This window comes from Cricetulus griseus (assembly GCF_003668045.3).
Source record: "Cricetulus griseus strain 17A/GY chromosome 1 unlocalized genomic scaffold, alternate assembly CriGri-PICRH-1.0 chr1_1, whole genome shotgun sequence".
NCBI lineage: Eukaryota > Metazoa > Chordata > Mammalia > Rodentia > Cricetidae > Cricetulus > Cricetulus griseus.
The window spans coordinates 218,261,959-218,278,284 of record NW_023276807.1 but is presented as its reverse complement, the minus strand read 5'-3'; the positions used below and the strand labels follow the sequence as shown (position 1 = coordinate 218,278,284).

The window sequence follows — 16,326 nt, the reverse complement described above, 5'->3', positions numbered from 1 at the left end:
AGGACAGGACCGGCCGCTTTCGTTTGGCGCGGGTCACTTTGCACATGGAACCCAACGCCTTTGCACAGGCGCACCTACGTCTGGGGTTCTATGAGGCTAAGGTGGATTTCTATGGTCTTCCCTCTGGCTTCTGTTTCCGATTACAGGACACTGGAAACTGTCCAAGCTGCAGATTCTTTCCCCTCACGAGTCGATTCCCGCAGAATTCGGATAAGCATCCGCCTCCAGAAACGCTGACTCTGTGGCGCTCAGCTCGACGTTGCCCACAGTTTAAACCAAACTACATGGATTCCGGGGGCACACGCTGATGCCCGGCTCTGGGGAGTAAATCTCCCTTGGCCTTAGTGTGAAGCCCAACATCTGCTGTTTATTTTTTAATTCGAGGGAATTCGAGTCCCAATTTCTCTTGTATGTTCGTGTTCAGAAGCCTACAGTTTCGTTTCTGCTAGGTCAGAGATGGGCTTAAGTCTCAGGATCCTTCATGGAGCAAAGAATAGATTTATTCTTTGGTGCTTCAAGGATTATTGAAGAGACTAGCTCGCCCAAGTCCGTTTTATTATGGAAAACTTCAGGCACTCCACCTCCCCCATGAGCAAAAAAGATCTAAAAAGGTGGTTTCTGCCCGTAGACCATGAGAAAAGAAAGCGGAAAGAGGAACGTGAGTGGGGCTGGGCCACCCTTCCCCGGCCATCCCAGGGACGTCCTCCTTAAAAATAGCCAAGTCTGAACCTCAGAGTGCCCAGCCCCCCTCCTCCCAGCGGCCTCCCTAGTCTGAGAGGAGCCTGGGAACCTCTCTAAGCAGCCGATAACCCCCCTCCAGCTCCAGCCTGCAAGGCCTTGAAATGCTCCCCGCTCCTGGCAACGTACAGAGGTCTCCTTGGTTCCTCTGGTTCCAGCAAAGAAGGGTCGGAGGCAAAGAGAGGGAGGGAGGGAACAAGGGAAAAATCAAAAGCGCCCAAGAAACGCGTCTGGTTTGACTCTCAGCCCACACACCAGGAGAAATTTGGTGTGTGGGACCCAAAGTGTGGGGGTTAAGTCACAGGAAGCTGAAACAAATGTCTCTGTCCCAGGCGCCTTGCAGAGTCAGAGAATTGTCTCCGGCCTTGGGCTCACAGCTCTCAGCCCAGCAGGAGATGGCCTGCTGGAGGCCTGGAGGGGAAAAATGGCCTACTAGATCCTGGCAAGCAAGAGCTAAGAATCACGCGTCTCTCTTAGAGACTCCACTCGAGGTTCTTAACACCCACACGGAGCAATATCCCCAGCTTGACTCGAGGGGATCCTCGTTTATTTTATTTTGGTTTTTCGAGACAGGGTTTCTTTGTGTAACCCTGCCTGTCCTGGAGCTTGCTCTGTAGATCAAGCTAGCCTCAAACTCAAAGATCCACCCGCCTCTGCCTCCTGAGTTACTGGGATTAAAGTGTGCCTCCACCTTCTCCAGGCAAAACAGGACTTCCCGCTAGCTAGGCTGAGAGCACTCTACCAACTGAGCTACAGCACCGGCGCCCTCACTCTAAAATGTTAGGAGCTGAGTTCTGGGAAGGCTGATGTGTGGTGATAGAGTCAGGACACCACCTAGCTAAGGTCCATCCCACACCAGGGAGAATGCCCCTTGGCAGCGGCCAGAGAACTTGGGGACTCTGAGGAATCACATGGTTGCTTCCCCAGACCCCAAATCTCAAGTCCCAGGCTCTGTGGTGACAAACACAACCAGAAATGCTGGGCCTGGTCCCCAAGCTTAGCACATTTTGATCTATGAGGGTTGCTACAGAAAGGCAGGTCTGAAATCTTTGGCACAGCACACAAGTGGGGTGGCAGGAGGGAGAGAGGGGGGAGAGGAAGGAGGGATTAAGGGAGGGAGAGAGAGCGAGAGAGAGAGAGCGAGAGAGAGAGAGAGAGAGAGAGAGAGAGAGAGAGAGAGAGAGAGAGACTCTAATGCCATGGGCCGCCTTTGGCTTCGCGTCTCTCCTGCTCCCCGGGTGGCTGAGGGTTCCTTGTAAATAAAGCAAGGGCCATACCATTCTCTTCGTGCATCTGAGAGGTTCAGATCCGAGTTTGCTTGGGAAGTTCGCTGATGCTCAGCGATGGCCTCTGGGATCCCCAGAATATCGCCCCTAAAACTTTACCAGACCTGGAACCTTCAAGCGCCTGATAATGTCCAGGCATTGTTTAGGATGAGGCTGGGAGTGGGGGGCTGGAGAAGGGACCCTAGTGAGGCCGCAGCTTCCCGGGCGTCAAAGGGCTCAAACTAGCGGCACCCCTGGTGAGTCGGACCAGACTCTGGGAGCTCAGCAATCCTGACGACCTCAGCTTTCTCTCCTCCTCTACAGCCACTCTGGACCTCGGCCCCTTTGGTTTGGAAAAGAGAATTCCCCCCACGCAGCCGCTCTCAGTCCTTCCTCTGGGATTTTCCTGAGATCCCCGCGGGTTGGCCAAGGTCCCACGGGTTTTTCCTTTCAATTCGCTCAGCGTCCCAGCCTGTCCCTAGCGCCTGGGGTGTATGTGCACTGGCCTGCTGTCGATCCCCAACTCCGGGAGCGGGTGCCATACCAAGCTTTCTCTGGCTGTGCAGGTTTCTTACCGGGTGGTATTCCAGCCCTCTCCTGACCCCTCTAATCTTGAATGAGAAACCTGTGCTGAGGAGAGAAATGAGGCCTTAAAAAAAAAAAAGGTTAGCCCAAAGCGTGAGAGCCACCAGCGAGTTGTTATCTGCGGCTGAAGGCTGTGGTAATCGATGGGTTATTTTTACGCGGTAATAGGGCCCTGTGATTGCTCTATTAACCTTTAGACCTGTCTGAGGGACTCTCCCCTCACTGCCCCGCTGCGTCAGGGCCTACAAGCCCTGACGCCGACTCCAAACTCAGGTCTGACACCCTCCCTGTCCCCACTGGGGGGCGGGGGGGGGAAACAGCCCCTAGATGGGCTTTAACTTTGGAGACAGGGTCTTCAACTCCCACTTCGTCCTTTTGATTGGACCCCAGCCGCTGAGAGTTGCTGAGAGAACAGGGACAGATGAGAAGGGACAGGAAGCCGCAGGACTTGGAAACAGAGTGGCGAGGGGTGCGTGTTTTGTATAAATACATAAACTCCTGGACTGGTGGCAAGTTCTCGGCGCCTTGCAGTCTCCACCGCCTGGTGGGAAGGTGAAAAGGACGCTTGGGTCTCTAGGCACCGACCTAAAGGTCTAGTTCGGATTTTAGTACCTTCTGACGCTCTCCGGGGCCAGGTAGATCTGAAGCCAGGCAGGTACCCTAGGTGACCCAGTGCCTCACAGGCGACCAAGAGCCCAGCTCGTGAGCTCGCCTTCTCCTCTGCCAGCCCCGCCCCTTGCCCACCGCGGCTGGACGTGCGCCACTGAGGGTGGGAGGAAAGAGAAGGAACTAGAGAATAAAACAATCCTTGGCGGAGCAGCGCGCCGCCAGGTCGTCTGGCTGTAGGGTGGACAGAGCCCGGCGGCGGTACTGAGTGCTTTGGTTCTCCGAGATCTGCGCGCATGGACTTTGCCTGTTGGGGGAGCTTAGGGACCAGCCCCGAAGGCGGACGCCGGGCGGAGGTGCAGCCGCGGCCGCACACCCCCGCCCCTTGCCCTTGCACGTGACTCCCTTAGGCCAGTCAGCGCTGGAGATCCTAGCGCGGGGGCCCGGAGAACGGCGCCAGGAGCAAGGAACAAGCGATAGGCCGGCAGAGTGGCCGCTTGAGGCTCCGCCGCTGCAACTGCGCGGGTGCTGGGAGAGCGCGCTGGCTCTCCGAGAGGCTCGTCCTGGGCAGGTAGGGCTCCCCGACTCCCTGCTGGGCAGGCGAAACTCAGTAGTCCGCTGCCCCAGTTTGTCTAGAATAGGGAGGGAAGCATGGTAGTGGGAAAGGAGACGCGGGTCACTGCAGTGCTCCCAGATTGGCTAAAGCCCGCTCTGCTTTTAACTTTGGCCTAGCAAAAACTTTAGATCGAGTGAGATTGATTAGGAGCAAAAACCCACGGGTGCTCGAGAGGTGCGCTTGGATTGCTGGGGGGGGGGGAGGTTGACCACTTTTAATCAGCCCTGTGTGCAGATTCTCCAGTTCTGCTTTGCACCCCACAGGCCAGGGCCCTGTAATCTCTCTGATTCACTGACCTATGTCAGGCCACATAGCTCCTACATTTTGGGGCTCAGACGGAGGAGTGTCTCCAGTCTGCGACTCGGGGGAATACCTAGTGGCGGCAGCAGGCAGCAATGGGACCTGGGGGAGATCTGGAGGAAGCTCGGCGGCCTCCCGACTTTTTCTGCTTCCTACTGCTTTCTAGCCAACCTCCTCTAACTCCAGACTAGGGCTCAGGAATTGTGTGTGCTGCGCACTGCTGACTACTGCGCACCCTCATTACTTCGGGGAGAAAGCAGGCCAAAACCCCCATGGCAGACATCCGGGACGTTCCTGGCTAGCCATCTCTGGCTTCCTCATCCATATATTATATTGATTGGATGTGGCCTGAGAGCAACTGGGCAGTTGCTCTCCTTGGGAGACAGATGTCTAGGTGGTAAAGTTTCACCAGGTGGAAGGAAGAGAGGTTTTTCGGTTCAAGGGAAGAAGGTAGTGAGGGGCCGAGCCATTGGCAGAGCTGCAACAAGGCCGCACTTCTGGGAAACACCTTGGGAATTTATTTCCTGTACCTTTGGAAAAGGAAGGCAGCCAGGAATGACGCTTCGGACGTCCAAAAAAAGGAAAACTGTATGTTGAGGCCGGCCGAGTTTCGTTTCTGAGGCCAGCATATGATTTTATTTATTTATTTATTTATTTATTTATTTATTTATTTATTTACTTTTGGTGACAATTTTCAGTGTGGCGGCGGTACTAGAGCCACCGCGCGAGCGCGAGCCGCACGGAAAGATCTGTAAAGGGACACGTTATGGCGTGTTGCATTTTCCAACTCTCAAAAACAGGTTCTAAAAGAGATGTGGGCTAAATTGTGAAAAGAGAAGGTAGAAGTTTTCTTTCTGCTTGAGAAAGTTTGTGGAGTGATTCGAAAGACAGAGAAAACTCTGGGCCGGGCTAGTGAGAATCTGGAGGTCGCTGGGCCAGGATCACAGGCGGGCGGGAATCCACCTAAGGGAACAGTTTTCGGCCTTTCCAGAAAGAGAAAAGAGTATTTTCTCCACCTTCTATTGTTCTAGTAACCCAACTTCAGGTTAAAGTATCAGCCATTTGAAACTGCAGAGCGCTTCTAAGAGACCTCAACTGATTTAGTGCTTGCGTTTTTTCAAGCTTGCAAGTTAACCTGGCAAGTACACTGTAAATTAGATTACAGAACTCCAAATCTCTTCCTTTAACTTGTTAGTCGAGAAAAGAAAACTCACATACTTAAAAAAAAAATTCCTGAGTTGAAATTACAGAAAATACAATTAATTAGGCCAACTATTTGATTTCAAAAATTGAATAATGGATATTTTTATCAACATAAATCTACATATTTGCTTATCAAAACCCCATGATTTCTAGTTTAGAGCTTTTTGTCTTTCTCTTTATAAAGGAAGAGTTGGCGACTTCACATCAAATTTCGTGTATCTATCCTCCAGCCAAACTTGCTAAAAGGAAATGTCTCAACTGTCAAGCCAATAGTTTATTGTATATTTTGAAAAAGTAAATACTAAACAATTGGTCATGATTCCATTTTTGCTAGAGATGATGCAAAGATGGTAAGAAAACTAGTGTGTATATTAAACACCCCATTCCAGATTTTTTTACAATAATAAAGATAATGTAAGTATAAATTGCATCCCAGGTACCCTCTTTTGATGTATTAGCGATATGTAGAATCTCCTGGCTGCCTGTTTAATAAGTTTCTAAGGTCTGATTATAAACTTTCTGTGTGTATTAAATTATAGCTGCCATCCACAATCCTCCAATGACTATAAGGCACAGGTATCCTTAAAATTTTCACTTTACAGATGAAGGATTGAGGGGTCTAAAGTTATTTATTCAGGGAGTGGCAGACCAGGGTTTGTAGCTAGTTCATTCAATATCTTTGCAAATGCATTGTTGCACTAAAAAAAAGAAACCAATCATAAGAGGAGGCCTCTTCTTAAAGGGAGATGTGTGTATGTTGGGAATTCCAAATACTCAAGGCCTGTAGGCACCCCTCTCAAGTGTACTTTGAGCTCCAACAAGTTTCAAACTCATCTATACCTCATTTTCCTCTTAAGTAAAAATAAGGAAATTTAGACACCTTTACTTAATGGAGGCACAGAGAGAAGGGCTTGAAACATAACAGGTATGTTTGGAAAATAGAGCCATGCCCCCCCCCACACACACACACCATATTCTCTGGTAATGCCAAAACACAGGATGCCTGGAATGATGAGGCTGAGTGCTGGGAATCAATTCTGCTTTTGGTGGAGCCTCAGTTCCACAGGGAAGAGCCAGCTAGTGAGCTTGAGTGTTTCCTGAGTTCTGTAGTGACCTTGTTCAACCCTTCTGCTTTTCTGGTCCCCATATACAGTGTTTAAAATGCAAAGTGTTTAAAATGTAACTATTTGCAGAAATGTGTAGCTTGTCTGATTTGACACCCACATGGTGCACAGTGCGATTAAGGAGTTTCACAATCCTTTTTATGGTTTCGCCAACACTTGCTCATTTATAAACATTTAGATTCTACCTCTAGGTGCTCTTCTTTAAAGATTACAAACAAAACTTTCATAGGTTGCTGTTTTTTATAAAGTTTGTCATCGCCCCCATCCCAATCTACAGTTCTTGTTTGGTCAAGAAAATGCTTGAGGAAGGTCTGGGGAAACAATTGAAAAATAAAAAACGACGGAGATTTTTTTTTTTTTTTTTTTTTTTTGGAGTCACTTACGTTCTCTGGAACCCCAAACCTTGTACTTACAGAATACTCTGGGGAAAGAAAAAAAGGAAAAAGGAGGGAAAAAGTACTTGGAGTGTAAGGTAAAACTAAAGTCCTTCCTGATAAGCAATATAAAAATAATTGGCCCAGATTGCAAATGACAACTGCATATCCGACACCCCAAGTCTCTTAGGTGGTCCTCTAAGATACTTGCCACCCGCCACCCGCAGCCTGACCTGGACCAAACAAAGGCCAGCTTGGGCCTGTATTGCGCGACCTCAGAAGCTGGGCTAGAGAAGGGAGGTTGCGTTCAGGTGTGGGAGAAGCGACGGAAAACAGGAACGCTGAACGTGGCTCTGAAAGCCCTGGGGATGAATTTCTCTCACCTGTGCTTTATTTTCTCTTTCAGGACTGCTGCTGCAGTGAAGGGCCCTCTTCCCTGAAGCCCTGCTGGAGCCAGCAGCATAGCTTGGGTATGCAGCAGGAGGAGCGCGGCTACTAGGCACATCCAGCCGGTGGGTGATCCGAAGGTCTGCTCAGGGTGTTCAAGCCCAGTCTCGGCTCCTCCGTCCTGGGCACCTCCAGCCTCCCGGCCCTGGAGAGGAGTGCAGGATGCACTACCTCCTGGAACAACCACAAATCCAATTGGGGATTTTTTTCTGAGCAAACCAGAGAGCCAAGAGGTTGCTCCTCTGTTGCTGTATTTAAATCGTATGTATTTTGAGCGAGTTGGCCCTCTCCCCATTGATTTTTGATCTCCGTTTTCGTGACAGTTACACACACCTGCATTCTAATTCTTGTCGCTTTGGTCTGCTGTGCCCCCGTGGCTCCTTGACCTGCAAGTGAAGAGAGGACACCGACGCAAAGCTTGGGGCCATGTACCAAAGCCTAGCCATGGCCGCCAACCACGGCCCCCCGCCCGGCGCCTACGAGGCGGGTGGCCCCGGCGCCTTCATGCACAGTGCGGGCGCCGCGTCCTCGCCTGTGTACGTGCCCACGCCGCGGGTGCCGTCCTCTGTGCTTGGCCTGTCCTACCTGCAGGGCGGAGGAGGGGGCGCTGCGTCCGGAGCCGCCTCGGGTGGCAGCTCCGGGGCTGCCCAGTCGGGTGCGGGTCCAGGGACCCAGCAGGGCAGCCCGGGCTGGAGCCAGGCTGGAGCCGAGGGAGCCGCCTACACCCCGCCACCTGTGTCCCCGCGCTTCTCCTTTCCGGGGACCACCGGATCCCTGGCGGCTGCAGCCGCTGCCGCCGCCGCCCGAGAAGCCGCAGCCTACAGCAGTGGGCGGGGCGGCCGGCGCGGGCCTGGCTGGCCGAGAGCAGTACGGGCGTCCCGGCTTCGCAGGCTCCTACTCAAGCCCCTACCCGGCCTACATGGCCGACGTGGGTGCATCTTGGGCCGCGGCCGCCGCCTCAGCAGGCCCCTTCGACAGTCCAGTTCTGCACAGCTTGCCCGGACGGGCCAACCCTGCCCGACACCCCAATCTCGGTGAGTACTGAAGGGCTTTGAGTCCTGTTTGAGGCATTCAGCTGTCCCAACTCTGTTGCGGTTAGGGGCGTCCTTAATGCTGTGAGCATTCTAGGAAGGTAGCCTGGAAACCGGAGGCTCGTGGTGGTGGGCCATTCTGATGATGAGTGGCCAGGCCACTGGAGTCCAGCAATAGCCTTCTGTAACTGGGTGGCCTGGTCTGCATAGCCTCTGGGTGATAGTGAGAGGTGCTGGGTCGGCTGGAACAGTCTGGCGATCTGATCCCTGGGATCCAGCCCCCCACTTCCTCCAGCCCTTCTTCTGAGTCCTCAGCAAACCTGGGATCTGCGCCATTTGGCAGCCAGGTTGGAGGATCCCTCAGGGTGGCAGATGACTTTCCGGTGGGGGTTTTCACACCCGGAAATAAGGAAGAGATCAGTAAAGGAGACCGCGCCAGAGTGGGTCAAACATGTTTAACCTGCCAGTCTGTCCTCAGGCGCACTGTGGGGTCCCATGATGCCACTCTCCTGCTCAAACACCTGGGCCAGTGCATGGAGACAACGCGCAGAGGGGCTTCTTTATAATGTCTGAGTTAAATGGAGACTTGGCAAGGTTGCAGCCCTAGAACCACCTCTTCTTAGAAAGGCCTGGTTAACAATACCGATGGCCTGTAGTGTTCCCACCAGTGTCAGACCTGAAGGGATTGCCAGCTTGCCCCGCTTACACGATCTATACACGGACACTTCGGTGGGGCCCTGGCCACTTGGGCTGGAGGAAAAAAAAAAGGAAAGAGACTGTTCATTCATGCAAAATGCCAAAGGCCTTATTCGTGTAGAATTTCTAGAGAAGATTGGAGGTGGCCTTTGGATGGAGCTGGCTCTTGGGGAAGGGAGGAAGTGCAGACTTGAGAAACAAAGTTAACATTTATTGACTACCTACTAAGTGCTAAGGCCTTTTGCATTTGCCGTCACTTTGAAGAGTAAAGTCTATCCCTTGCCACTCCCAGCGCTAGTTTGTCTCCTGAGTAGAGGCTCAGGCTTTGAAGAGGTTTAAAGTTATTCTCTGACCCTGGGTGGCCATGGAAGGTCCCCAGGAGGGGGGTCTAGCCAAATATACATCTCAGGTAAACTGATTAACCGTGGAAGTGGCGCCAGGGTTGGGTTTGTGGCTGCCAGTGCCCCCCCCCCCCACTCCCCGCAGGCAGGGCCAAGTAGACTGCACCCTAAGGAAGGAGGATAAGCTCACCAGTGTGGCTCAGACCTTTGAAACAGAGCAGGGTGGTGACTTCCATGTGGTGGAGGCTGGAAGTGGGCCTGCCGAGGCTTTGGCCTGCATTCCTAGAGAAGCCAGTTCCCTCCAACCTAACCCAACCACTCGCTTAAAATAAGAAGGAATAAACTGAGTGTGATGACCCATGATTGTAATTCCAGAACGGGGGAGGATAGCCTGGGCTACACAACAGACCCAGAATAATTTTTAAAAAAATCTTGAAGTTAGAATTTGGTGTTTGGATATAGCAAAGAGTGAAGTCCCCATCTAAAGATGAAGAAAACATTCTCTTATTCAGTATAAAAACAAAACAAAGTGTGTGACTATACTTGTGAGCATGGGGGCCGAAAAAGGTTTCCCAAATTCCAGGATCCCCACAAAACCGACAAAACAATAGGGGACATCTCTTCCTCTGAGAGCTTATATGTTGGGCTCTCATCCCTACTAGTCAGTTGCTGAAGCCCCTGCTTCCAGCTGAGTGTTTAAAGAGGTGCTCGTGGATTGCCACGAGGGAGCACCAGGCATTTTGAGAATGTGTTGTCTTCCTTTGATGTTTTTGGGAGATACACTCATTTTTTATCACACAGCCCCCAGATGATCTGTTGATCTGATGGCATTGTTCCAATTAAATGTGCTCTCTGTGAAGAGGTTTTCTTCTTTAGCCCCATTCCAAGACAGAAGATCTAAAGAGTTCCTGACATAGGCTGGGTAAAGGCTCTTCCACTGAGAGATAGTCCCTCCTGTTGTCCCTCCATATGCTTTGTATACTGCCTTGCCTATGCATGGACATTAGTAAATGCTTGGTAGCTTTAGTGAGAATCAACCATCAAATTAGCCAATAGTACCAAGTAATGGAAGGGTAAAAAGAACAGGTTCTCTTATGTTTATTGAGAGGTCCTCTTTGGATGGGTGCCATGACTATCAAGCTCATTTGGAGCCCCTAGACCTCAGGTTCACATGACTTTAGGCAAGCTGCCTACCTCTGTCCATCTCATCTCAAATTCTGTAGGGTGGCTTCAGTTCAGCTCACCTGCTTTTAGACTTGTCCTGACTTTGGTGGTCTGTGTGATGTCTAACAATTGATCTTTCTTTATATATATAAATGATGGCATCTTATTACTTTTTCTAGGACTAATGGGCTTCTTAGGACTTGAGAAGTATTAAGCCTGGGATAGTCCCTGATGAGCAGGGACTATCCCTAAATAGACACAAAAATGTATATATGACTCACCAGGTGGTAAGGTAAGGGGAGTAAAGCTGTGAGCAAAGCTGAGAACTCAGGAAAGAAACTTCCCTCTGAAATCATGGAAGTCTTCACCTAGGTGGTCCCATCTGCCCTCGGTCTTATTGCATCAATAGAAGTTTGCCAGGAAAGGAACCTGAACCTGCAGCTAAAAAAAGAAGGGAGGAAGAGACATGCACTCACTTGATGCAGAAGTAGAGTAACACAACACAGCTTGTGCTTTGCTTCAGTAACAGATTCACCTCCACAGGTCAATCTCAGAGACTAATTCCTAAGTCTGAAATGTGTGTAATTTGCATTAAGGAGAAATACGCAAATACCATTATCCTTTTCTGTGAGGTTGAATTGTTGTGCTATTAACAGTTAACATCTAGCATGTTCTTATGTTGGCTATTGGAATAAGGCAAAAACCAAAATGATAAAAACTAACAGGGACACGTGAAAAGACGACCTTGGCAAGAAAGAAATTATTGCACCACAACTATAATATATATGAACTTCAGTTCATTCCAAGTTCAACTGACCCAGGACCCTGAAGCAATTGTTGGAAGCATTAATTAGACACAATAATGGAATTCTGTGACCTTACTGAGGCAGGTACAGAGTCTTACTCATATATAGGTGCCTGGCACATGCTGGGCAAGTAGCAAATATTTGAGCAGAGATCTGGGAGGTAATTGCCCCAGGACTCTGCCCTGCCCTGGTCAAACCACACAGAATGGCTACCTGTGTCCTTTAAGAAGCAGACTAGAGCTGGGTGTGGTGGCACACACCTGTGACCCCAGCACTGGGGAGGCTGAGGCAGGAGAATTGAGCACTCAAGGCTGGTCTGAGCAACATAGCAAGCCCCTGCTTAGAAAGAAAGAAAGAAAGAAAGAAAGAAAGAAAGAAAGAAAGAAAGAAAGAGAAAAGAAAAAATAGAACTGGAGAGTCTGGGTGAAGAATTGAGCAGGATGGGGGAGCACCCTGAAAACCTAGGACCACTGGAGAAAGCTGGGCTCTGTGCCTGGTGCCAGAAGTGATGGGTGGAGGCTAGAAGAGGGTATCAGATGCCCTGGAACTGGAGTTAAGTGTGGTTGTGTGCCAGCATGTGGGTGCTAGGACTCAAACCCAGGTCCTCTGCAAGAGCAGTAGTGCTCCAAAGTGCTGAGCCACCTCTCTATCCCAAGATATATTCTTAAAGTAGGAGACTTTCATTGTGTGTACAACACATCACAGTCTAGTCAATTTTTGTACCCGTTAAGGCTTGTATAGACTTAAAGCCAAAAAAAGAGACTGAGAGGGAAATTAGACATAAATAGATCTTGAGCTGCATGCCATGCTTATAGTCGTTACTGAGATATCTAAGAAATATAACTAAGGAAGAATAATTCTTTTGTTTCTAAGAGAAATAAGCAGTCCTACAATTCTTAAAGGATCTTAAAAAATGGAGTTGGTAGAGGGCTCAATGAGACTAACAGAAGGAAGTAAATTTGTGGTTTGCTCAGTGCTTTTGAAACAAGTGAAAAGCATTGTTCTATCTCGCATGGGGGTGGGGCCCTCAAGGTGTTAGGTCAGCAGAATATGCTGTAGTGTTTGCTGGGTCTTTGGGGGACTGTTTTATCAACTAGGCCAGTTGCTTTCAGAGCCAGTTTGCTTAAACGGGGAACACTGTGATCTCTGAAGTAGCCTGTTCAGCTCAGGAACGATTTGTCAGTCTTCAAGAAAATCAAAGTTGTTTAATTTTCCGGTTACCACCCTGAGCAGGTCAATCAGAGTGGGGACTGGTTTGTGGTGCTAAGTGGAGAACCAATTAAATAAAGAAGGTGTGTTGGAGTGGCCTGGGGTGTGTCTCTCCCTCTAGTGACACTTGTCACTTGCTAGATTGTGTCCCATGAAAAGGTCAGGCCACATTTGCTGGTGGAATGATGTTCAGGAGACAGTTTTAGATAACACCTTCTTCTGTTCCCCTCCCTGTTAATTTTTTCTCTTCTTCTTTAAATGCACTAAGAAAACAAACATGCTGTAAAGTGTGGGGGACAGGAACTCTGATACCTGTGGGTGGGAATGTTCATTGGGGCAACCTTTGTAGAGTCCTTGCTAAACCATTCAAATTACAGAGCAGATAGCTTTGACACTGAACTTTTGACTGCCAATGATTAATTCTGGGGTACATATTCGCCACATTGTCATCCACAATAACAAAATCCTGAAGCAACATGAACGTGCATAGTAAGGAGATTGTCTTCATATGCCGCACACACACCTGTGCATAGAAGATGAGCTGCAGAGAGACACACCTGTGCATAGAAGATGATGGAGGTCGTTATTGGACCCCATGAGATCCTTTCCAAGCCACTTGGAAGTGCTGGAGGTGTGTGCAGCATTTGGTGTCAAAAATTGGGAAATACAATGTATTCATTTGAGAATACACACATTATCTCTGGACACTCCCTCAGGCCATAAGTAAAGAATTTGTAACATTGATTGTCTATGGGGCGGCCCAAAGGGTAGAAGAAGGATAAAGTTGGGAAAGGAGCTGGCTACAGTCATGTGTGTTATAGAACTGAAAACACACCTTTGATCCGCTTAACTATTTTTGTAGTCATTTTTGTGCTTCATAATTCTACCAAATAATAAAAACATACTTTTGTGCAAGCCTGACAACCTGAGTTTGATCCCTCCCCACATTGTAAAAGGGGGAGAACCAATTCTTGAAGGCAATTCTCTGACCTCCACGCATGCACTGTGGTATGTGAATGCATGTGCACAAACACACATACAATAAATAAATAAAATATAATAAAAATCTTTAAAAATACATCTAAGCTCTGGGGGAGCTTAGGTTTGATGTAATTTTTAAACATTTAAATTGTATTTATTCATATTCATTTATCATATATATGTGTGTGTGTTCTCTCTCTCTCTCTCTCTCTCTCTCTCTCTCTCTCTCTCTCTCTCTCTGTGTGTGTGTGTGTGTGTGTGTGTGTGTGTGTGTGTTGGAGGAGAGTGCCTTTACCCACCGAGCCATCCTGCTGGCCCTGATATGATTTTTCTTTATCATCATAGCAAGCTTTACATACGCAGTTCGGTCTCAGCATTGCTGTGCAAAGGATCATGAGAATGTTTTTCATCTTACAGGATGGCAACAGTTCCTCAGCCCTCACTCTCTCTAGCCACTAGTGCCCTTCATTCTGCTTTCTGTGGCTATGAGTTTGATTGCTACACCCTATGAGCAAATTACACAGAACTTTTTTCTTTTGTACTGGGTGTATTTTGCCCAATATAATGTCTTCAAGGGTCACTCAAGCTGTAGCATATGGCAGTTTTCTTCTCTAAGCTGAGGAGTGTTTTACTTTGTGACCACATTTTTGTTTACCCATTCACATATGTGTGCACATCCAACAGGTTTTCACCTACTGCTGAATGTCCTGTTGCTATGGATGGGCAAGGGATTCTTTTGAATTTTGAAAAACAGAATGATGTTATCCACTTTTAAATGCTGTTAAACTGGATGGGCAAGATTGCTCAGGGGATAAAAGTCTTTGCTGCCGGACAATGCAATACTGACGATCTGAGTTTGATACCCAGAACACACATGAAGATAGAAGCGGAGAACTAACTCCAAAGTTGTCCTCAGACCTCCACACATACCATGGCATGTACACACCACCCAATAATAATGAAGAAACAAACCAATTAGGCTTTTAAAAACAGATACATTATTCGTGGAAAATATTTAATAGTGTTTACAGACGCACATGTAAAGCACATTGAATTTTATTTTTATTTTTTGCCTGACTTAGTCCTTTACAAAATCCTGGGATTTCTCCATGCCCTGTTAAAGATCCTGCCAAGCAACTTATCCATCCTTAACCTGTACCCTGAATCTGGCTTTTGACTTTGTTCCTTTACTAAGGACGTATCTCATGCTATGGCAGGAAACTCAGCAGTGAGGTATCCTATCCCTAAGTCCCCTCCTGGGCACACACACTACTTATACCTGGTAGTTAGTAACTACTTCTTGTGGGAAGTTCTCCTTCAGGTGATGTTAGGACCAGAACCTGCTGGAAAACCGCTAGCCTTTTAAACTGGTCACCTAAACTGCCCTTTAAAAATACTGGAGTTGGTGCTGGAGAATTGCTCAGATGGTAAGGTGTCTACTGTGCAAGCATGAGAACCCAAGTTCAAATCCCCAATACCCACATAACAGGGGATATGGTATCACAAGTCTGTAACTCAGGTGCTGGGGGACCCCCATCTCAAAAGTGAGGGCCAGCAAGATGGCACTTACCACTAAGCCTGATAATCGGAGCTCAATTCCCAGAACCCACATGGTGGAAGGACAGAACCAACTTCTCCATGTTGTCCTATGACTTGTACATATACACCGTTGTGTGTGTACCCCCTCCCCAAAATAAATTAAATGTAATTAAAAAAATTATGTCGAGAGTGATTGAGGCAGACACCTGAAGAATCACCCTCTGACCTGTCTGTCTCTGCCTGCCTGCCTCTCTCTCTCTCTCTCTCTCTCTCTCTCTCTCTCTCTCCCTCCCTCCCTCTCACTCACTCCACAGTTAAGGAGTTGCACTAGATTTACAACAGAAGCCACTGCAAAGGTTGTTGCTTCTGATGAGTGAGAAAATAAAGAGATAGATAGATAGATAGATAGATAGATAGATAGATAGATAGATAGATAGATAGATAGATAGGGAAAAAGAGGGAGAGAGGGGAAAGAGAGGAAGGGAGGGAAGGAAGAGAGAAAAGGAGGGAGGACAGACTGTGGAGGATTCCTTGCCTTTCCTTGCCTTTCCTGGCCTGCTGCTGTAAGAACTTCCAGGGAACTGGTTGACCTTTGGTAGATCATGAAAAGGCCTGTTGGTTGAGCATTCTCTAAATGGATTACTCACACATTTTATTGGTTATCTACACAGCTGCTCTTTTGTCACCTTCTGAACCAAACAGGAAGGTAATATAAGCAGGGATACTAGGAATTAACCTTGAATCTGTTATAATCTATGTAAAAATAAATTTATAGCCTTGGTCTGCAGATGTGCATATACTGGCAACCTTTTATAGATGGTATCCTTACACCACATGGCAGCCCACAGTGAGTAGAAAGTTGGAAGACTGTCACTTCCAACTTTGGGATTGCCGAGTCTTCCCTGGGGTGGGTGTGCTGGTCTGTTTTGCTGGAAAGAAACTGATACTCAGAAAGTCTTGTCTCCCCACCCCACCATGGGAGCAAGAAGTAGCTTCAGAAGCAAACTCCTGCTTAGGACAAAGAGAAATTTCTCCAGGCTTCCGGCTTCCTCTTCCTACACACTCATCACACTGAGTCCTTCAGAACTACTAGGTTCATGGAAACTGAAGGGCTCCCTTCTGCAGGGTAGCTGCCCAGCTAGGCTTCCAGTGGACTAGTGCCTCTGCAGGACCTGGCTCTTCCTGAATCTCCATCCTACCCATTCCCATCTATAGAGCTGGCAACGGATGGGCAAATCAATAGAAACCCACCCAGCCTTGCACCCCCTTCTCAGCTTCCTGAATTTGGTCTGTAGATCATG

General features: G+C 48.5%; 1 protein-coding gene across 1 annotated transcript in view; it reads left to right on the top strand.

Moving 5' to 3' along the window:
* Gata4 (GATA binding protein 4) overlaps positions 1–16,326 on the top strand; it is a 69,394-nt gene that overhangs the window by 22,354 nt on the left and 30,714 nt on the right. Inside the window, 2 exon segments of the mRNA XM_027390356.2 lie at positions 7,218–8,085; positions 8,087–8,292. Of these exon segments, the coding sequence (XP_027246157.1) occupies positions 7,685–8,085; positions 8,087–8,292 (607 nt within the window). The 5' untranslated portion in view covers positions 7,218–7,684.